This window comes from Lonchura striata, chromosome Z, assembly GCF_050655825.1.
Source record: "Lonchura striata isolate lonStrDom1 chromosome Z, ASM5065582v1, whole genome shotgun sequence".
In the NCBI taxonomy this organism is placed as follows: domain Eukaryota; kingdom Metazoa; phylum Chordata; class Aves; order Passeriformes; family Estrildidae; genus Lonchura; species Lonchura striata.
The window spans coordinates 49,478,250-49,501,674 of record NC_140740.1 but is presented as its reverse complement, the minus strand read 5'-3'; the positions used below and the strand labels follow the sequence as shown (position 1 = coordinate 49,501,674).

Below are 23,425 nucleotides of genomic sequence, written 5' to 3'. Positions count from 1 at the left end.
TAATGCAATCAAGATCAGCTGTAAAACTCACCAGCAAAGCATTAAACATTAAATAGTTTGCCTTCAAATGTTTTGTAATGAAGTGCAAAGAATAATGATTTCAAAATACATTCCTGTATTTATAAATTAGACTTGTATGTGTCAGCATCAAAAGTCTCCATTGGGAATTAGTGAAGTTAAGCTGCAATATACTTAATCAATCTTATTCTAGTTTTATTATGAGACAGGCATTAATCAATGAAGGAGCATATGGTACAACATAAATACTCAAAATGGCACTTCCCCTGAATCTCCCTCAGTGCAAGCAGAGGATAACTGCTGTCAGGAGACTATTTTAAAGCAAATTGCATCCATATTCTGCAATTACTAATTTTCTAAGGGCATTTTTTAACCTTTGCAACATATTTGTTTGAAAGTGGCCTTTTTTACTTTAAAAACACATCAGAAATCTTTATTATTTGAAATTGGCCTTTTTTACTTTAAAAACACATCCGAAATCTACTTACTGGGGAGACAGAATCAAAGATGGGAGAAGAATTGCTAATAGCTGATTTTTAGATGGGCTTAACAGAACTGAAACTGCAAAGTCTGACCAGATACCTGGGATGCCTAATTCCAGAATGTGAACTCATTAATGCAGAGAAAAATCCATAAAGACATGTGGGGATGAGCATCAGAACTCTTTTTTTTTCCTTTATAAAAGAAATATTAAGAAAACATGTGGTCATTTTATCTAGCTTCCAAAAGAAAGTAGACTTTTCAACTTAGAACACAAAGCATATCAAAGTCACTGGGCCATGGAGTTAGAATTCAATCTGATCAAGACTGAAACATTTTCTAGAATTGGAGTGTGAAAATAAATCAGTGCCTGATGTTCTGTGTACTCTATCTCGTATTCTCTTGCAATAATAAATGAACACTCTACTAAAAACTGAAAAGAGTAGGCTTTTTGTTGAGAGTTTTGGGATGAAGTTTCTTGCAGTCAAAGGTGAATCTTCAGATGTAAACTCAGTTTAATTTGAAATCAGAAAAAAACTTCTGATTTTAGTCTACTGATTTCAGTTGAGAAAAAAATTCACCTTATGAATATAAATACTCCAAAACAAACTCTTGATAGGAAACAGTCTTTGATTTTATCTGTGTACCAGCTCTTTTTTTTTCTCTTTTTTGAGTTTGTCCTCATTTTGTTCCTTACCTTACCATTGTTTTTGTTTTTTGTATGTTCAGATGTGGGTAGTGGTAGAGAAGAGGAAACCTGTTTCTTACTTCTAATTCTTCTGTTTCTGAGAATCCACTCTAGGCCTTCCTTTGCTCAGTTTTGGATCTTTTATGGAGTCTTGCATTTTAACTATTTGAGTTTACAATCGAGCATGAGAAGAATGAAGAAACAGAGATTTTTCTTCTTTTCCTTAGAACAAGACTGGAGAAAGATCAATTAAAACTAGAGTAGTTTGCTTGGGGAAAAAATAAAACTGTGCTGATTGTTGAGTAGCTTGTATAATTCAGATAATCAGAGGTGAAAATATGCCATGGGCCAAGCTTCAGAGTGCTCATTAAATCAACCAATTTTAAAGGAAGTGATGGGGAAGAAAAACAGCCAAATAGACTGAGGTACTGCAGATATATTTCTTTTAGAAAAAAAAGCCAATTGCTGCTAAAAGTAAAATTTGAAGTTAATGTTATTCTCTGAGAATTAGGAAATAAGCTTCTATGGATCCTTTGAGATCCTTTGAAAAAGAAGTTGAAACCTATTTCTTGCTCCATTTGCCAATGGCAAACAAGAAAAAGGGCATTTTTTTTGAAAACTTGCTATTTGTATTTGGTCTCCTAAGGATGTATGTAAGCTGCAGAAAAATTGCCAGCCTTTGATTGTTTTAGCAAGATTACAGTGTCTAAACTAGGTCAATATGCTGCAGCCAGTTGTGACACCACCATATTTGATTTCACTTGGCTTCATCTTAGGCCCAATTCTCTTCACCATAAATTACTTGGATACAGGACTCAAAGGGATATTACATAAATTTACAAATTATACAAAACTGGGAGGAGGTGTTGACTCCCTCGAAGGCAGAGAGGCCTTGCAGAGAAACCTCAGTAAATCAGAGAAATGTGCCACCTCCAACCACATGGAGTTCAGCAAGGGTAACTATTGGATTCTGCACCTGGGATGGGACAACCCTGGATGTACAGACAGACTGGGGAATGAGAGGCTGAAAAGCAGCACTGCAGAAGGAGAGCTGGGGCTCCTGGTCAGTGGTGACCTGAGCACAAGCCAGCAGTGCCCTGGCAGCCAGGAGAGACAACCCTGCCCTGGGGGCATCAGGCACAGCATCAGCAGCCAGGAAGAGAGGGGATTGTCCTGCTCTGCTCTGCACTGGGGCAGCCTCAGCTCGAGTGATAGGGTGCTACAGTATAAAAAGGACTTTAAGCCATTAGAGAGCCTCCAAATGACAGCCAGAAGGGTGGTGAAGGGTCTGCAGGGGAAGCTGTGTGAGGAGCAGCTGATACTGATGGGACACCTCACTGCAGGTACAGCTCCCTCAGAAATGGAAGAAAAGGGGCAGGCACTGACCTCTGCTCTGTGGTGACAGTGACGGGAACTGAGGGAATGGCCTGAAGTTGTGTCAAGGGAGGTTTAGGCTGGATATCAGGAAAACATTCTTCACCCAGAGAATGGCTGGACACTGATACAGCTCCCCAGGGCAGTGGTCACAGCACCAGCCTGACAGTTATCCAGAAGCATTTGGAAAATGCTCTCAGGCACATGGGGTAGAATCTTCACAAACTTGGGGTTTGCTGTGCAGAGCAAGGAGCTGGACTTTGATGATTCCTTTGGATCCCTGCAGATTCAGCATATTCTAGGAGTCCATGATTCTGTCAGACAGTTACTGCAGAACTCCAACCACGAGAACTTCTCTTTTAAGCTTCCTCCCACAAACAATGTAAATGACATGTCCAGTTTAAAAACATTCTCTTTTCATTGTGTCACTAGTAATCATTATCAGGTTAAAGAGAAAAACAATATCTAAATCAATTGCAACATATACAATCTGAGTGTCAGCTGTTATGGTATTGTAAGGTATTTTTTTTTTATGTTTAATCAAGGCTTGAGTATATTGAACCTTGATTTCCAAGAGATTTCAATGCATGCAGTTTTTAAAATACTAGAAATACTAACCTGATTTTTGTACATGCTGTTATTTCCATTAACAAATTTACAACACCCAGTGAAAATCCTACACTGACATAACTATTATTTACCTAAAAGTAATACCTTTTACACAGGATGAACTATGATTAAGACCTTCTAAACTTACTTTATCAGAGCTACAGTATACATGAAGTTCTGCAGTTCTGGATCAGATTTTGAGTTCAACAGTTATAACTTTGGACATTAAAAAATAATTTTAAAAACCAACTTGAGCATTGGATGTCATTTGCTGGAAAAACAGAAATTCATGGTTAACCAGGATGAAATTAAACTTCCTCACATGAAAACATCAAACTGATGCCTTAACAAGGCTGGCCTACAACAGAGACTAGACAGAACTAAAGAATAAAGTAGGTATTTATTAAAAGGCCTCAATGGATACACCTTGGGCAGCACAAGAGCCCAGCCAGGGCTGCACCAAAGATGAACCCAAAATGGTCACAAAATGCACAACTGGTCACGAGGTCTGTCTCTTATAAGTTTTGGTCCATTTGCATATTGGAGTTAATTGTCCAGTTATGGCTTTATGTCATATGTCCCATCCTTCTTGTTTTTCTCTCTTCGGTCCACATTTGTTTATGCTCTTGGGCCTGAAACTTGTATCAATTGTCCTTGGTCCCCAGCTAGAGAAGGAATTGTTTTATCTACCTACTCTGTGAAGAGAGTTTATTAACACTTAGTATGAAGCTCAGAACTGCACATTAAGCAGTACAGAATCAGAAAAATACAAAAGTTAAAACGTAAGGCATCAATCTTATCTCTAATTAAGCAAGAAAAGCTTTAGCTTTCTCTATATATACATGTATGTATATATGTGTACCTACATATAGACATATGTATGTGTACATGTGTGCAGGTATACATATATGAATATATATATACATATATACATACATACATACATACATACATACATACATACAGATAGATAGATAGATAAACACACATGTATTGGAAACAAAGAAAAGGTGAACCTCTGTCATGAGAAAAGTGAGGAAAAGTGATGTTTTTTTCTAATCCAAACCATTTATCTTGTGTGGGCACACTCCTTTCTTCCTGACAGCTACTGCTGCTACTTTTTATTTAACAGGTATAACATTCACAGCACAAGGTAAGTTTTTCAAGTACAGACAACACGTTAATGTAGCATGGTCATGAGCTAGAAGCTTGTCAAGCCTTTATGGTACTAAGTCTACACTGCTATTATGAAGTGTAAGGATATCCAAAGCATTGCCCCTGAGGCCAAGAATTTGAGAAGTCTTGATGCAAGTGAGAAGCATTCTAAATGTGAGTGTTGATGTCTTCCTGGTATTGGGAAGTCCAGACTGTAATCATAACTGTAAACATGACGAGTGTTAATTGCTTGAGAGTAATGACTTTTCTCCATCAACTGCAAGCTGTGTTCCTGTTAACACATGCCAAATTACTCTTGCTGCCAGGGCACACAGCTGGCTCATGTTCAGCTTGCTGTCCACCAACATCCCCAGGATCTTTTCAGCACAGCTGCTCCTCAGCAGTTATCATTATGAGAACCTACACTTCCCAGAGGAGCAACTTTTTGCACCTTAATTCTTGAATTTCCAGGGATCTTCTATGATGAGATGCTGAACTGCAGATTTTTCATGACACATTATATTTAAAATAAACTTTAAAGAAAATAGTTGAGTTTTCTTTTCCCACTGCCAAGGATATTTTGTAAAACTGGAAGTTAAATTCAATTGCTTTTCTACTTAAAAATAAGCATATTTGTTATAGAATTTATTGAAGGTAATAAAACTAGTATCAATCCAGATAATTTTTACTGATAAAGTGAACACTACTACAATTTCTGAAATTTTCTGATTGATATTGCTTTAATTTCATAACTATAACATTGCAAAGAAGTTTGTGTAGCATGCTTGCTTTTCATATTATAATATTCTTTCAATGGTTTGGAGAGCTTCTCTTAAGCTGTCTACACACAAAAACTTCAGCAGAGCTGAGGTTTTACAAAACAGCAGGCTTAACTTATGAATATTAAAAAAATGAAGCCTGTTTTAACCTCATACTCAGTGGAAGCTTTGGGGTAAGGACCACAGAGCAGATTGAGGAATTTTTCTTGCTATTATGGCAATATGTGACATCACTCAACCATTTTAAAGCAAAATAACAAAAAAAACCCATAACTGTATTTTAAAGTGTTCTGGTTATTTGCAAAATTTTGAATCTTCCTGTACCAGACTGCTTTCTGAGGAACAAATCTGGAGGTATTTTACTTACCTAAAGGAATGGATGATAGCCCTGAAAAAAACAAATATGGAGCCTGAGTTCTGTACAGAATGAAATGTTAAGATTGATTTATGCTGAAAGATTTTATGCAGATTAATAAAAATGTAGAAGACACTTAATGCAGCAGCACCTTTTGGTTTGTAGCTTTTTTTTAAAGAAGAGTTTTGAACAGATGGAATACAAGTAATTTTAATTATTATGAGAATTTTGATAGCTTTGTTGCATCTTTTCTAAAGCAAACCATCTAAGGCATTTTCTATGCAGAATAGACAAGAATATCTAAGTGAAATTAAGGAGTAAATAAAACATTAAAAGACAGCACACTGTGAAAACAGGACTGAGCATTTTGCATACATTTAACTGAAAGCCAAACTAGTCTTTCCTAGTCTTTCAGGTTCAGTTTTTGAACTCTGTATGTTAATATCAAATGCACAGTTATTTCTTCTTTTAGTTCCTGTCACAAACTGTGTCTAAAATAATTGCCTATCTGGATTTTACAGCTCTCTGATGAGGAAATTGGCTCATTTAGCTACTTGCTTCAACAGTTCATCTACTTCCCTAATCAAAATCTGCTTGTTGTTTTTAAGCCAAGGGTTCCAGCAATTGAATCTACATGGTATCTACCAGAATGAATATGGATTCTTGTAAAAATGATATTTGAAACCCCATTGCATTTTCCTTTAGTGAAGTAAAGAGGCCAAGTTCCTTGTACTTTCTTATTCATCTTATACATTATTTCCTACCATTCTTGACATTATTCTCTGAATACTTTCTAGTTTCAACAGCTATCCTGCTAGAAGTGTAGCTATAAAAGCTGAACATGATATAACTGTAACTTCTCTGCTACAACTGAATGCAAAACTACTCAACATTCCTCCTTCATAAAAACAATGACCTCTTTCATGTCTGGGTCACAGCTGAGCTGGGAACTCAAAGTCTCTTGAATAACTCTTGTGATACTCAGTTATACTCCAGTAGTAACTGTTGAAAAAATACATTGCAATTTTCAGGCCATATACTCTTTGCTTTGTAAATTATACCTTTACTTTCTGATAGAGGAGTACGTGCTCACTGCATGAAACTTGACATTTCACACAGCCTACTTCATTTTTTACTATTTTACACTGCTATGCAATCTGCACTTAATTTCAGACATTATCAGTAATGATTTTATGTTCTATTCTGGGTCACAGGTAAAATTTATAAACAGTGTATGAGAAAGGCGGAATAATTGAAGAATCTTACCTAAATAGAAATTTATGATTTACAGTAGCTGAAGCTTCTTCTTCCTTCACTCAGGTGTATGAACTGTAGGGAAGGCTTTTTGAAACTAATATTTTTTTAATTTTCTAATGGAGATCTCCAGTGTGCAAAATCAGAATTAAACAGTTAGTAATTAAAGCTGTTTTTAAATAAAAATCTAAATGTGGAACAAAAGAAATCATTTAAAGATTATGAAATATGCAAAAGGCAGAGAACTAAATTGCAACTCTTTTCTATTAATATAATAATTTAATATGGAGTAAAAATACAAATTCTTGTGTGAATATATTAATGTTATGTTTAAAAAATATTGGGATAAAACTGACCAAGTTGTCTATGTTATGTGAAGAAATGATTCTTGTAAAAAGAATAATTTGTATGCATATCATGAAGCCTGTTGTCACATGTAAAATGAGGATGTTGAGGTTTTAGCATGGTTTGTGGGGGCACAACAAAGTTACATCTGTTTCTGTACTGGTGTGGTTAGCACAAAATATGTAGACTGAAAAGACATTAATATTTTTTGCCTGAAGTGATAAGCTGACTGGGTTCTATTCTGAGAGTCATATATCACATATAAATGCTTTGATCTGCTACCTCTAGACTTTCCTTTCAAAATGTGACTGTCTTTAATCAAAGAAATAAACCTGCCATTATTGATATCAGGTTCTAAAACATGAAAAATATTTACTGCCAGATTTATTTATCTGATCTCTTAGTTGTTGTCTAACCATTTCTCTTTTTTTTGCTGTTGCTTTTTTGATACAGAATTGTTTTATAACTCAGAAAGGCAATCTAGAAACCTCACAAGCAATATCATCATTTGTGAGTACTATACTATCTCATGCATACTTGGCTAAAAAGTAATAAACTATATTAAAATGAAAAAATACTCTGTGCAGATAGCATTCTCAGCAAAGGGTAAAGGTTTGTGGTTCCCTATGGGTTATATGACTTCCATAAGATTATTTGTATTCTTAAAGAGCATCATATGTTCAAATACTTTGCTGAATCAAAACAGGGAAAAGACCATTTAAACAGTTTGCACAATTTTTCTGAGGGTAATGATGAATGCAGAAAATTAGGAGTGAAGGATTCATGCTCCAGAATGAAGGAGCAGTGCTCAGATACAAGCTACTAAGTCAGTGTAGAATGCTGAAGGTTTGCTAATATCTTGGGCAGCAGACAGACTAAAATTAGACCATATACTTAGTTCAGATAATCACAGTTGCCAGTTTCCTATGTTTAGTCTTCAGAAAACTTGATACTGTAGATCAGATGAATACCAGAATACCACTGAAAGCCGAGAATTTTTTATGCATCTCCATTTTCAAATCCAGGGGAATTATTTACAAGGAGTGGTCTGAAACATATGTCACAAAGGTCCGTGAAAAAACAGTTCCTATCAACTTATTGTAAGCTGTCCCTAGACACAAGAGAATGGAGAAATTGGATAAAACTGCATTTAAACACAAAGATCCTATTATCCAGGAAAACCAGTAAGACTCAGACTTCATACAGAAAAAGAAACACCCACTTAAGCTGTAAGGAGAACGTTTGACTAAGACTCTTCTTAATCTGCCAGAGAAGTCAACATTCTCTAGGTGTCATGGTGTGCAATAGATATTTTTAGACAAGCACCTATCACATATGAAAATTCGGAGTATGTGGTGCCCTTGAATGCACTGTGTCAATAAAAAAAGGATAGCAGGTGGTATAATTGAGATGTACTGCAAGGTTAGAAACAGAAAGGTTCAATGGCAAAGATTCATCATCTCCAATGTCACCAAACACTGTTTTCATTAACATGATGCCCAGTTTGTCCTGGTCTTAGAGAAAACAATTTTCATTTATTTTTTTAATTAAAAATTGCAACATGCTTTAAAAGATTAATTGATTACAGCATTAAATTCATTAAAAGTTAATTAATTAATAAACTGTACAGATAACAAAAGCTGAATAGATATCTTAGTACATTTAGAAGAACTGGATATACTCTTTAACCATATCTTAATGCCAACATTACCATCTCTATTTAAGTTCAGAAATGGGATTAATTTTATTTAGAAATATCATCAGACTATTTAAGATGAGCAAACCATAACTTTCCCTTTTTGTGGTTTTGTTGTTTTGTTTATTTTAATTTTAAAGTAACAGAAAATGTGTAGTTGGATGGGATTTTGCTCTTGCAACAATAAACAAAAAAACATTTCTCATGGAAGAGAGGACTGTACCTGTAAGACACATTTCTTACAGACTTTGAGAAAAAAGATTTCTTAATGTTCATAAACAGTAGTTTTTCATACATTTATGTCTTCACATGTGTTTTGTTCCCCATCAGTTGATTGTGCTTCTTTGGATCTTTGGAGAAAGACTTTTATATCCTATGAAAAGAAAAAAGGAAATATTAAAAGTAATTTCATGTTGCAGCCTGAAAACTGCAGTAATAACACCTGTCTATCCATGGGGTGAGCTTTCCACTGACTAGATTATGGTGAAAAACTAACTTCAGTGGAGGTAAATTGTAGATTCCCCATGTTACAGACAATGTCTTCCAGCAGGACACTGGAACTTATTCAGCTGAGGTGCTGTAATATCTCTGTGATGATATTTTCATGTTATCCACAGGACTTAATTTCCTTCGGTGGTTTTGCAAAACAACACTATGTTTAAATGAGACTCTTAAACAGAAATCGTAAACATCAGCTTAATATTATTGGTAAAGAGAGGTATCAAGACTGTTGTTTAAACCAGTAAATATTATTCAGAACATACAATGACAAATTCTTCAATTAAGGACTTTTTTTTATTATGTCATATTTCAGACTGAACTTTAATTTAACAAGTTTAACAATTAATCCCTTAACAATTCCAGGGAATACATATTAAAAAAATAAGTAACTAACACTTTGAATAATATATACCTTCAGTAGGTTAATTTTATGCTTAATTCTTTATAACATATTGTCTGATTTGTTGATTTTCAATAATTTTGTATTAACAGAATCTTCTCCATTTCCCATTTCAGCAGTACTATCCATTGGAGGATGTGTTAGTAAGATGAACAAGGAATTTTTGTTTTAAAATAATAACATGCTGAGCATTCAATACAAAAATAAATATTTAACTTTCTAGCATCTTCTGATACTGTCAGAATACACATTTTTTCCTTTAGGAGAATAATTAACAGTCAGATTTTTTTATTGTATGTAGTATTTTTACATACATGTAGTGCAATATATATTTTGTGCATATTTTGAATATACAACCTTTTCTCAAGAGCAGAAACTGCCTGTATGTAATGATGCCTAACAAACTTACAAAATACCAGAAGCAGTTCAGTGAATACAAAACTATGCTAAAAGAAAGTATTACCAGTCTTTGGTTTTAGAAGGTTGCACTAATAGGAGACACTTCATTATAAGGAGTCACTTTTTCAGCAAATTGAGTTAGAATAAGTAATTTCAATCCTGGTTAGATAAAAATAAATGTAGTACTAAATTCTGTCAAAAAACTGGATATAGAGTGCTCCAACAGTTTTATTATGTCTGTCTTTAATGAAGCAAACTTTTTTTAAGGTGAAAACATAATATTTATATTTCTTTACTATAAGAAACAACATATTTTATGTACATTAAATTTTCTAAGATTATTTAGTGATGGGATGAATGATCAAGAGAAGCATAACATAGGTCTCTTTTTTCAATGAGGTACTTAAACACTCAGTTGGGTTTTTCTTTCCTTGCACACTGGGACATTTAAAATGCCACATGAAAAAAGGTTCTCAAGTTTCATAGGTATTACAGTTACAGCTTATGACTAAAGAGTGATTCAGCAGTACTTTTTTTCTGTCAAAAGTTGTATTTAATATAATCTATATGAACTCTCCCTATCACAAGAAGCTCTTCTACTTTGTGAAATGATACATGGAGTTCTGAATGTTTGTTGTGTAATATTAAATGGCTGCTGCGAGTATAAATAGGTTTTGTAATACTTCTTCAACATACTAATAAATATTTTTTCAAAAAGCCATGTTAACTATAGGTTCATAGAAATCCCACTTCAGTGGAACTCCTATCTGAAAGAATACCTGGATTATGTTACTAAAATGATTAACAGAATGAACAACATTAACAGCAGTAACCACGTGAACAAATAATTTAGACTGAACAAGCATAATGCCTCTGCTTAATAGATTCAAAACATAAGCACATAGAAATATGATGTGATATCCCTATCCTCAAAAACAGAACTTATTTTAAACCTGTTTTAAAAACAGAATTATTTTAAAGGGCTATTCAGGATTTGAAAGCATAATAAGAAATAGAATGCAATTTATCCAATGCATAATATTTTTATATTAATAAATTGAATGCTAATTATCAAATTACCTTATCTTCAATAATTATAATTTAGTTTACTCAAAGTAACAAATACTTTATTGAGCATTAAGAATTTTAGAAGTAGAATATATCCCAGACTCTTTATTTAAATTTATCACAATCAAAATGCAGAATTATTAAAATATGTGGTTATTTCTGTTTTACCATATCTGTGACAGTCTCAGAACAGATGGTAAAATTTGTAACAATAAATAATGAGGTCTAAAGAAAATTCCTTAATTGACCGAATTGAATAGATTTACACATGCAGTGGAAAAAAGCAGATTGCTTGCTTCTCCCATCTGAATCAGCTGGTCTAATAAAAAAAATATTCTCTAATTTATTATTAAAGTTATTGAAAGACTATTTGAGCATGTAATGAAGTACCCTCATAAACATAGACATGTCAGGGTCATCATCTATTCTCAAGGAATAAATTTTATCTGATCAGTGAAAAAAAATGTGTTGATATTGGCAAACACTGGAAAGGTCTAGTTAGGACCAGAAAACCTTGTAATCAGGTCAGAAAAGACAAGATGAAAAAAGTAATAGAATTTCTGGGCATATTAATTTGTAGACATTTGTACTAAGGCTAACAGAAAGGTCACCATCATGTAGGATGGTGCCAGCCCACTAGCAGAGAAAACAAAATCCCTGCAAAAGACAATATATCTTACATGGAAAAAAAAGTTAAGATATGACAAATAATAATGGTTGAAATTGAACAGCTCATCAAGCTCCAAAAGAATCAGGTATCCCAACTTAAATTTGAAAAATTGTAAGCTAGATGCCCCCTATTATAGTTTTCAGCAAATCGTTTTACTTTCTGCTGTTTATGACTGCATTAGTACAAACATTTTAACTTTTAGAAACCACACCCTGACTTGCTATATTTATCTTGTAAAAGATCTCAAAATAACAGCACTGTGGTTGACTTTCATTTTTATAGACATCTCTGAGGAGAATTTCTGCAAAAATAATTGATGCTAAAAATATTGTCTTGGAAAGAAAAAAGTTCACCTGTTCTCCAAATAGGGAATTGATACAGGAAAAATCTTCCTGAAGTATGTATCTAATAGACCAGATTTGCAACATACCTAAAACAATGGCCCCTGGGTCTCTATGCCTGTTTGTTGGTGAAAAAAACTTTTTTGGTAAACCTGAGTGTTGACTTCATTTATGAAACCAAAGTCTGTATTTAACAGTACAGTCAAGGAATGAAATAGTTTGGGTTTAAGTACAGAAACCATAGAGTACAATATTTGAGATGCAGTCAGTAAAAGCCTTTTCAAGAGGAAATTTTAAGTATTACAAATTATAACTGAAGCTCTGTATCACCTAACTGTTGAGTCAGGAGATACTGGAATCAATGGAATCTGCCAAATAAGTGGAAAAATGTCTCATTTAAGTGAAATGATACCAATATATAAACATGATGTGGGAATTCCTCTGTGCTAGAATATGTGCACTGAAACCTTCAGTTGTTGCCAAGAGTCACATATACTGTCTTGCAGCTTTTCTCATAGACTGACAATTTTTATACCTGAACTGCCCGGAATATCCTACCAGCTAGAAATAGCACAGGTAATTGATGGTAGGTAATACAATTTAAACATGCACTACGATCTACTCTTTAAGTTATGTAACAAAGTACCCCCTAAAAATGGTAAAGGAAAATCAGAAACCTTAATAAAGAATAGATATGGTGTGCTTGATTTTCAGCTATTGGCCAGTGTGGAAACATTTTAACAGAGTCCCTGCAAATTGCCAAGCATATAGATATGGCTTTACTCAGTTTACATCCTAATTAAGTTTTACCGTAGGTTTCATCACATTTGGTTTTCATGAAGAGGCTGCATTATATTAAATGCTACAAAGTCAGTGAACATTTGTGTAAACAACAGTTCTTGAGGTGGAACATATCTAAAGAACTAATTTAAAAAACGCTTTGGTCTACAAGAAATTCAGTGATGTTGGAAAAAAAATCAAATCAGAAAATGCAGTATTCAAGTAAATAAAAAGAGTCAGGAAGAAAGAATGGGGAAGGGAAGGGAGGAATGACCTAACATCCCAACATTGCATGGCATCTGTCTTCCCAAATTGGCTGAGACATCAACATAGGCAGGATGGACACACATGGACCTAACATCCCAACATTGCATGGCATCTGTCTTCCCAAATTGGCTGAGACATCAACATAGGCAGGATGGACACACATGGATATCTATAATCTTCAATTTTATTCTCTTGTCTTTGTCTTACATTTTCTATCACTTTCTAATGTGGCAAATGCATTTTTAACCCTCACTCTTACTGAGTAAATATATTATTTTATTCTTGTATTTCATCTTTGATTGACAGTCATTGTGAGTGATAAAATAAATTCTGGGCAATTCACATCCTTATCACAAGAGAGGACTATAATTAAGAAATAGCAAGGTACTCCTAAACTATCATGTATCTTATTCAGATTAACATTTTGTGGGCCACTATGGGGGTGATCACCTAAAACTTGTGAAGACTGTTTATTGTTTATTGACTGTTTGTTGTCCCTTTTGATGTGGGACATGCACATCCAGCATCCTCTCACCTTCTCATGCTGTTTTCTTACACCCTGTGCATCAAGCATTTTTGCCATATTTTTACACCTTAAATAGGGTGATTCTCTGGCCCAAACTTGCCTTTTGTGCAGCTGTTTTAATGTTTAAACATAGGTTCAGGCAGCAAGGAAGCTCTAGACAATGGCAGAGAAGAACACTTGGACCTGTACTGCCTCTGCATGCCCTTTTCTGCTGTCTGGTTGGCCTGGGGTGGAATGGGATCTGTAGCAACTGCATGAACATGTATTTTACAGTGTCCTGCAGTATGATCCTGTTGGGGGGATAATTCAACCAGATTCCTTTCTATAGATGGGGAGAAAGGCAAAGCCTCATCAAACGAGGCTGTGGAAAACTTGTAGGCAGTTCAGGCCAGCAACACTTGCACAATAAACAGGTCCAAAAGCAAACCAGTCTTCAATGGAAGGAATTTTCACAGAAAACAGAAAACCTGATCTACACTACAGCTGCTGGGATGTACAGCTGATCTACATTGCAAATTGGCAGTATCTACATTAATTACATGCACATTTCTGGGACAATGCAAATTTAAGCATGTGTCTTTTGTCCCAGACAGGAATACTTACAGGAAGTTTGTATTCTTGGCATGTGTTAATCAAATCTTCCATGAAAGGATGCTTCAAAAGGAGTTCAACTGCAATGGGTGTCAGATCTTCAGCACCTAATTCTTGGTACATCTTGATGAAGTGCTTTAAGTAAAAATAATACATGGTCAATTTATTGTAAAAAAAAGTGGAAAAGCAAAGATCACAGTATATTTTTTAACATCTGATGCAAATTACAAAACTATCCTTGAATCAATCTACCTACTTTATCATAGCTGTCTTCCTTCTCCAGACAGCTAAATCTATGATAATCTTCATCTTTGCTTCCTCCAGTATGAAACACTTTGAGTAGAGATGCCACTGAAATAATTCCTTCACCTGTGTAATTCAAGACTTCTTTTTCATCCTCTTTTAAAGTCTTTTCATTTGACAATATGTTGAGGCTTGAAGAATCCTAAAAATTTAGGCATAGGTATCATACTTGGGGATAAACAATCTGTCAGTAGATTATCTGTTTCAGTTAAACACCCATTAAGAACCAATGGATAATAATTCCAAATTTCAGTTCTTACAAAACAAAAGTTATCAACTCACACAAAATTATCTACTGCACCATAGCACGGAGGAATAAATTCTGGCAGTCCAGAAATATCCATAATGTTGGAATTACCAGAAATTTAATAGACAGCTTTTTCCAGGAATGTGGCAAACATTGCACAGAAAATCTAGTATTTCTCAGAGCAACAAAACGTAAAAGTATTTAATGTTTACAAACTACAATACCAAGAAATTGGTGTTTATTTAAGGAGTAAACTTGGTAATTCTGGCTGTTCACGAGGAAAAAAAAAAACAGTATGAATTTTCTAGTCCAAATTTAGTCACTGCAAGAACTCTGTTTTGGCCAAGAGTTAACCAGCTCTCTACAGAAACACGTATTCTCTAGTTTATGCAGAAAAATTAAGTTTACTTTAAGCAAGAAATTAGGTAATTTTGTGGTGATATTAGAGCTGGTTAAAGAGAAAAAAAAACAACCTAAAACTAAACAAAAAAAACTGCTGTAGAGAATTGTGAACACAAAGATGAGAAAAGATCTCACAGAGGTGAACAGTGCTTTGACTAGATTATGTCACAACGTAGACTAACCACTAGCAACAGGAAATTTATGTAATTGAACAAACCATTTATTTTCTCAATAAAGGGAAAAGGTTCTCAAGTGAGAGAGAGAGACACTGCTGAGGTTCAGTCACACTTGTGCTGTGTGCCTTGGGTCTTAATATATTTCATTTTGAGCACTGAAGGAGTAGAGTCATTTAAAGTCTTTTTAACACACAATAATCAAGATTACAGAATTACCAGCACTGAAGTTTATCCATCTGTCATAGGATTGCTTACATTGAGCTGTGAGACCTACACAACTAATAACAACATTATTTAGACTTCAAATGAAGTTAGTGAAAGAATTCTCAAGAATATGTTAGTCTGAGCTTCTCTTAACAACATGAAGACTTTAGATGTATTTCTGCAGGCAGATACTAATGAGAAGACATTACATTACCAGCACAGAACAAGAAAAAGAGAAGAGGCAAATTAGGTAAAATTCTGTAAGTGCCTATGTATGAGCCAGCTACCTAAGGTGTAAAACTTCCTAGAGATTAACTAGATGGCTCTTTATATTTCACTAATGACTGTTCCACTGATAATATTCACTACATTTCCAGTACCTGGAGTGAGAATGGGGATGTTTAGATCACATGTAAACAGCCACAGGGAAACAAAGGTTTAGGTCCTTAATTTGATGATGAAACCACTTTGGATGTCATCAGGACTCTGTGTATTTGATGGAGCTTGGCTCAAACCTGACACAATATCAATGCACCATTTCCTTTTTGACCCCTTGTGTTTGTGGAATAACCTCCATAAAATTCTGGCTCTAGTAAAGCCTATAGAGAAAACTAATTTACGTCAGTGGTATGGGATTTGTTTTGTTTCCTTCTGCCTATATTCAACATTATTGTTTAAGTGCACAGGCATGGAACACAAGGCATAAGAAAGAAATATTTAAAAAATTAAAATATTAATAAAAAAGAAAATATTAAAATTATGTTTTCAAGTCAGTCCAGTGGTTCTGCGCACCAGCTTAGACAACTGTAAAGTCAGAGAGAATCCATAAAAGCAAGATTCGTTTAACATCTAATTCTTGGATATTCCTATATTTCTGAGGGACTCTCCAAGGTGAATTAGGCACACAATCTGTCTATTTAATACATACATCAGATAGAGCACATATTCACAGAGCTAATGCCTTGAGTGAGAAAGCAGGCTTGAGGAAATGCTCAGGTTAGATGGGACATCTCTTCTCAGAGATCCAGTTAATTCTGGGCTGAAGGCAAATGCTCCCCTTCACTCGTGACTCACAGCCTTAAGAAGTTATTGATACATAGGTGATAATTCCAGTGTGCTTATTGATATACTACCAAACTTCCAACCAAACAGATGAAACCAAGCAGAAAATGGTAAAGAGGAGAATAGGCTGTGTAGCTTTATATCCAATGAGATGAAAGTTAGAACTTTTCACCAAAATATGGGAAATTAATACCACAATATCTAATTAGGAGCATTCTGTGCTCTCCTTCTTCCTATGAAATGTGGAAGGTCATATTGCCTCATTCAGTCTCTTCAGTGCATAAAAACTCCACTCCACTGTGCCAAACAAAACACAGGGAAGTATAGTAACTTCTGTAATTTGAAATTATCAAATGCTATTTTGCATATGTATATGATTACCCTGTGTAGTAAAATAATGCCTTTTCTATGCTGTTTCTAGAGATCTCAATTATACTTTAAGTTCTGGGCAAATGCTGGAGTCACTGTGGTTGCATCAGGGCAATGAATAATTTTATTATCTTGAGCAGCAACCTCTTTCCAAGCTGTGTACAAATAAATAATTTATGTCAAAATAAGTACAAAAATGACTTAACTTCAATAAATATAAATATTCACTAATTAGTAACTGATACATGCAGTAGACTAATTTGAGTTTTAAGACTTTAATAATAAGAACATACTCCAGAAATACTAACACTGTTCAAATGATGAGTTTCATTTGATTTAACAATGCACTCATCATGGCTGAAAAAATAATTAAAAATATATTTGAAACTAATTACTATGATTATTATACTTTCTGGTTTACAGATAAACCTAAACACTTGGAAGTAATGCAACAAAGATGTGTCTGAATACCCCAAAGAAACATAGTGGAAAATAAAGTAAGACCAGAAATAATACCAGGTCTTACATCTTGAGATAACATCACTGTAAGTCACACTACAGTCTAATTCCAGAGGACTGTCAGCTGGTCAATTAAGCAAAAGAATACTTCCATTCGTATATGTAAGGAGTAGTCACCAGTAAATATCTTAAGCTTTCATGAATGGCAAGCAAATTTCCAGACTTTTGAAAGACTCCTTCTCAGTATTATTACCAATGCAATATTCCCGTTAATTCAGTGAGACTACTTGAGACTACTGGACCTACCCAGGATAAGCAAATATAGAGAAACCTAGTTAATTTATCATTTGAAAGTACTACTACTATTCTCTAGTATTTTTCTGTAATGTTTTACCACACATGGAAGGGAAGCTTTCTTTTTTCTGTGAATGCATGTTCCAGTAGCAATGCTAAGTGCTCTGTATACACCTTCAACTGGATCAGAGTGGGAGGCGAAATAAAGCAGCATCTCAATATAGTCCAGCAGAGCAGAGTCTTTTTTGGTATCCGCAAATAAATGGAAGAAAAACTATAAAAGGGCAAAAATGAGCAAATTAATTTCTATAAGTTGACTTCAATGAAATACAAATCAAGGACTGTAGAGAAAAGCATGAAATATAGTAATTACTGCTAATAAGAGCTACTATATTTAAGAACATTTTGAGGCTGTACAAATCAAGGCTGTGATAAATCATAAATGTGTGTTAAGTAATTCAAGGAAATAGAAATTGAGTTTCGCAGAAAAGAGAGAAATAAAACCTTGTATCATGATAAATATGTTCAAAGCATTTTTTGTATCCAGATTATTATTAGCCCTCTCTTTCATAGAAAATTATATGAGCTCAGATGCAGTGGTCATTTGTGTCCCATTCTTTAAAAAGCTGGTGGCTGTGTAGCAAAATTAATGTCATTCAACAAAGAACAGGAGTAATTAAGTCTTTCTGAGCACACTATGATTTAGAATGCTCAAGGCTGACTCTTGGATTCCTTTCTACATTATTCTGAACCACCACTTGACCTGAAAAAAAATTAAAAAAAAAAAATGCAGGACTTATTGAAAAAAAGAGACTCAAAAAACTCTGAAATGAGACCTATCATGTTTGAATAGTGATTTCTTGAAAATACCTATATTTTCAGTTACCTTTATGAGGTGTTTTAGCCTTTCTAAAGACACAGGTTCTTCGCAATTTTCTGTTATGCTTAGCTCTTCATTTCCATTAAACCATAAGCCAACCTGATTTCATAAGTAAATAAATAAATAAATAAATAACTTTGTTTATTTTCACACATTGAAATAAGGTGGTCTTTATATTCTAGCTGTTCAACACACAAGTTACAAAAGCCTAATCTCTGGATTTAATCAAACTGAATTTTTTATTAATATATAATGTGAAATTAATTAAGTAGCTGTTTGTATGTTGTAACAGATACTTGAGAAGTTACTGAAAATCAAATAGGATAGAAGTGAATATATGCTTTTGAAAAAAGTGAAAATTAATTATGTACTTGTAAATCTATGCTGTTGAAGAAGCAGGATATGATACGGAGTTTCTATGTATCTTCTGGTTTCTTCCTTTTAGGATATCCTTTGCTAACCCCTGCAGCTTTTGTCCAGACTGTACTTTTAGAAGAAAATGTCCATACAATTCAGGATGATGAAGGATGGAGTCACAGCTCTCCCCATGCTTACCTGCTCCCAGCAAGATGACCAAGAGTCCTACACAGCCAGAGCTAAAACTGGAAAAGTGCCCAGAACCAATTCTGTAGTACTAGACACAGGAAGGATAAGCTACGGTAGGCATGAACAAACTTCCTACAGAAAAATTCACTTGTGTGAATTACACTAGGTTGTACAAACAACATTACAGCAGGGACAACCCACCACCATTACCTGGAGATGAGCCCTGGCACTGTGTAGTTTACCAGTGTAGGTGCAGAGAGAGAGGACAGGTGAAGCAGCTGAAATTCCCAGTGGAAGGCTATTCAAACCAGTTGTTTATTGCATATTTACTGTCTTGTAATATTGAAATGATTAAATTAATTGCTCAGTTAATATTATATTTGAAATAGGATCCTGTGATAAAAATGTACATTCTTGATCTGCATGTCTAGTAACTGCTAGCTTATTTGCTCTTCAGGAAAACTTACAATAGAAAAATAAATGTACATAGACCTGCATTTTTTGTGGGTTTTCTGGCCTTGCAGAGTTTGTTTCTTAGAAAGTCTGTGGTGGGCAGGGATTGGCAAGTGCTCCTGGAAGTTTTAAATTAATCAAAGAAGTTCTGAAAATTGCAGGCCTCTGGACTAACACAGCTTTTATTTATTCTTCTTTAAAAACCAATGCTAGGTGAGTGGAAAACTAATTACAATAAATTTTCTATGAAATTTATTCAAAGCAGTTGGAAAATTATATTTACTATCACCAAACAAATACAGAAACTGGCAAGACTGGTGTATCTACAGACACCTTTATGTGTAAATATATGATACTTACAGTTAGTATAGCCCAAGAGAGTGAACAAGGATCATTATAAGTATAATTAAAATTCAAAATAAAAGTGAAAATGAACAGAATTTTGCTGAAAGGACAAAAATGTAGTCATGATATTCTTTCTGAAAAATCTTGCTGAATTATGTGACAATTCAAACAGAAGTTGTCTTCAGAAAAGTGATCAAAGAATTTTATAATTTTACACATATTCAAGGCTTGAGGAATGATCTTGAGAAAATTAATTCTTGGAAAAAATCTAGAAACATTTAATTAAAATGTAGTGGATGAGATGAAACTGAAATCCTTATTTCAAGTCATATCAAGTCAAATAAATTAACAGTCATCAAAATGCACACAGAATGGTTTCTTTAAAACAGAAAGGATTTTCACTTGAGATTAATTTATGGGAAAAGTAGGAAAATCAAGTTAAAAGTATATTTAAGTAGCCTGATTTGTGGAACTATGGACAAGATACATATTAGGCCATCAATTTCAGGAAAACACTTATCACTACAAAGCTCCCTCAGACCTAAAGCATTTAAAATTCAGACTGATTTCTCAAGGTGAATAAAGCAAAAAACATATCATTCAATTCAGGAAGTTTAACAAAATAAAATTTGATTGAAAAATTAAAAGGATTATAACCTGTAAATAGTGCGCCTGTGTAATGAAGCCTGATCCAGTGACATCAACAGATTTGAAGACATGCAGTGTTTGGAGGAGTTGTGTCACAGATGGTACTGGCCAAGGCTGTGATGCTGCCAGCAAGAATTTGCGCCAGTCAGTAAGTTCTGAGTTCACTGTGAATTCAGATGCCAGATTTTCTAACTACAAAACCAAAATAGAAAATATTGTCAAAATACAGGTGTACATAAACAGTCTTTCAGTATTCTGTGTATCCTTAGGTATTTTCCTGGGCAGGATGAACAAGATTCTGCAGTGAGGTTTCACAAAGCAAAACAGGCCACAGGCCACTGTGTGTCAACTGATACCACTCTAAATAAACACTCTGTGTGCTCAAATAGGCATTTATATATGCCTTAGCCTGAGAATTTCCTTTTGTAAGTAAGTTCTTGCTTCCATGATAAATTTAAAAGTCTCTTTTAAAATTGTCTCTTTTAAGGAAAAAAAATTCTATTACTAAAATAAAGATAGGATTTATAAGCACTAAAAATTTTCAAAGAACACAGAATATGGGATGCACGCGCATTTTGTCTATTAATAGACAATATTTGACTGATAGCTTTCCTTGGATAATTAATTTCCTGTGCTGAAAATAGCTTCTATATAGTCAAGATGACAGATGTGACTAATTTTTACTAAACTCACTGGAACTACATCACTTTAGCATTAAAATGTTTTACTCATGCACTTCATCTGTGTAAAGAATATATGAATAAAATGATAAAATCATGTGAAATCCAATTAAATCTTAATGTGAATAATGGTTTACTGTCAGAAATAGTTACTCAAACATACTAACACAAGTAAATATTTTCATTCTGTAGCTTTGCTAGTAACATCTGATGTTTGAATCCGAAAGAGAAAATAATTCAGTATGAAGGATTTGAAAGTTTTCATGTTTCCAAATCTGAAAACCTTGGATGGTGTCTTAAGCACTGATATAATTTGCAAATTGTAAATAAATAAAGTGCTGACAAAATGTTTGGCACAGTCACTTCAATGATCCTTCCCTAGTGAAACAGAAGAATTTTAAAGAATAACTAATAATATCCTATAATATTATAATCTTCATTTTATCATACTAAGGACAATGCTGCATCTTCTACACAAACCAATATTCCAGTTGAAGAGAATATAGGGGTTCACTTACATCTGCAAGTGTTAAGTTCTTCCATGCATCAGGAAAGTAATTTATTCCAAGATTCAAATTAACCAAGCCACAAACAGTTTCAATAAATACTTTCTTTGGTATAAGACCTAATAAAAATCAATATAGAAATATGTTTAGACTTTAAATAGACCTCTTCTGTTAAAAAAAAATAAAAATTAATGGCTATATGAGAAAGTTATTTACTTTCCTATTATGCACTATTGATAATGCTAATATTTTCCAAACCAAACATAAAATCTCCTTATTTAAAATTAATCATATGTGACCTATCTAATAGCAAAATTTCAAATATTTCACTGCATTGCAGTTCTTCTGGTACTTGTCCTCATCTGCATTATGATCACTAATCTATCCTCACATGGTTTACACTGACAGTTAATGAGTATTCAGACACCAATCTCTCAGACTTCTGTGTATTGAATACCTAACAACATTTTCTTCCACTCTGCTCTATTTTAATCAATCATAAATCCATCTTCACTCTTTAAAGCAAGCATTAGCTAGAGAATAGAGTAGAAAACATGCATTGTTATCTGTTGAATTCTGCAACAAAATTCAACTGTTTGAAAAGCTTCTCAGGACTCACATTTGGGAGTTAGAAATAGCTCCATTAATTCTATTAAAAAAAAAAAAAAAAAACCTAAGGAAAAAATCAGGTAAGTGCAGCAAACCCTATTTTTTAAAAAGCAGGAATAGATTTGCTTATGAACAAACAGAAACTCCAACCTTCATGTATGGTATCAAAGCACAAAATTATGTATAAAAATTTTTTAAAAACAGATAGGAGTCTTTTCTTTCAGAAATGGACTTTGCTGGGTCAGTGAGAGTTCACTGCAAAACCTCTGCAGTAACAATAAAAAATGTAAAAGAAGTTTCAAGTTATTTAAATTTTGAGAGATAAAGCTGAATTGGTCAGGTTGTGATCAATGCCATGGCATCAAAACAGGAGTTTTTAGATTACCTTTAAAATCAAACACAATCAGTGAAATGCTGGGAAGACTTACTTTTTTTTTTCCCTTTTCCAGTCAAACTTCTTGTCCATTTGAAAAGGCAAACCTGTGCACATTCTATGGCTAAGACACTTTTTTTGAAGTGAAACAGTGAAATGAAATTTAGGTTGATGAAAAAGATATGTAATAAGAATATAAAGAATGGGTTTGGGTATTAATTTCATTGTGTCATTGTTCAAAATCAAGTTGCTAATTTGAATGAATACTCTGCATCTCTGTAGACCTGTTTATCTCCATTCAGGAAAACCAGGATTAATGCTTTCAGCACATCTTAATACAGTAGAGAAATCCTATACAGATATAAACTTGGAGAGAAAAGGACAAAAATAGGTTTGGGAAGCTCAGTCTGTTGGGATAGAAAGAAGGAAATGAGAAACACATGGACTTGAAGCCTTCAAATCCTCCCCCAAATTTCAGCATGAAAGGAAAAGCTGGGGAAAAAATACTGTCAGACTGCTAACGGTGTTCAGATATCTTGAAAGTTTTCATGTTATCTGCATTGAGAAAGAATA

The 23,425-nt window shown here is 34.0% G+C and overlaps 1 protein-coding gene across 13 annotated transcripts in view; it reads right to left on the bottom strand.

Annotated features, from left to right (window-relative positions):
- Positions 1–8,572: 8,572 nt before the first annotated feature.
- The window catches only part of SPEF2 (sperm flagellar and cilia associated 2), a 72,955-nt gene continuing 58,102 nt past the window's right edge, over positions 8,573–23,425 (bottom strand). For 5 of the 13 annotated variants that reach the window (XM_031507294.3, XM_085567872.1, XM_085567869.1 and 2 more), the window contains 7 exons: positions 21,883–21,989; positions 20,694–20,876; positions 18,699–18,791; positions 17,913–18,086; positions 14,553–14,741; positions 14,309–14,431; positions 8,573–9,126 (listed from right to left, as the gene is read on the bottom strand). In XM_031507294.3, coding sequence (XP_031363154.3) covers positions 9,043–9,126; positions 14,309–14,431; positions 14,553–14,741; positions 17,913–18,086; positions 18,699–18,791; positions 20,694–20,876; positions 21,883–21,989 — 953 coding nt within the window. In that variant the 3' untranslated portion in view covers positions 8,573–9,042. Of the gene's footprint in view, positions 9,127–14,308; positions 14,432–14,552; positions 14,742–16,008; positions 18,576–18,698; positions 18,792–20,693; positions 20,877–21,882; positions 21,990–23,425 lie in introns of those variants that run through there. The other 8 variants (XR_014951666.1, XR_014951668.1, XM_085567871.1 and 5 more) reach the window with 7 other exon arrangements.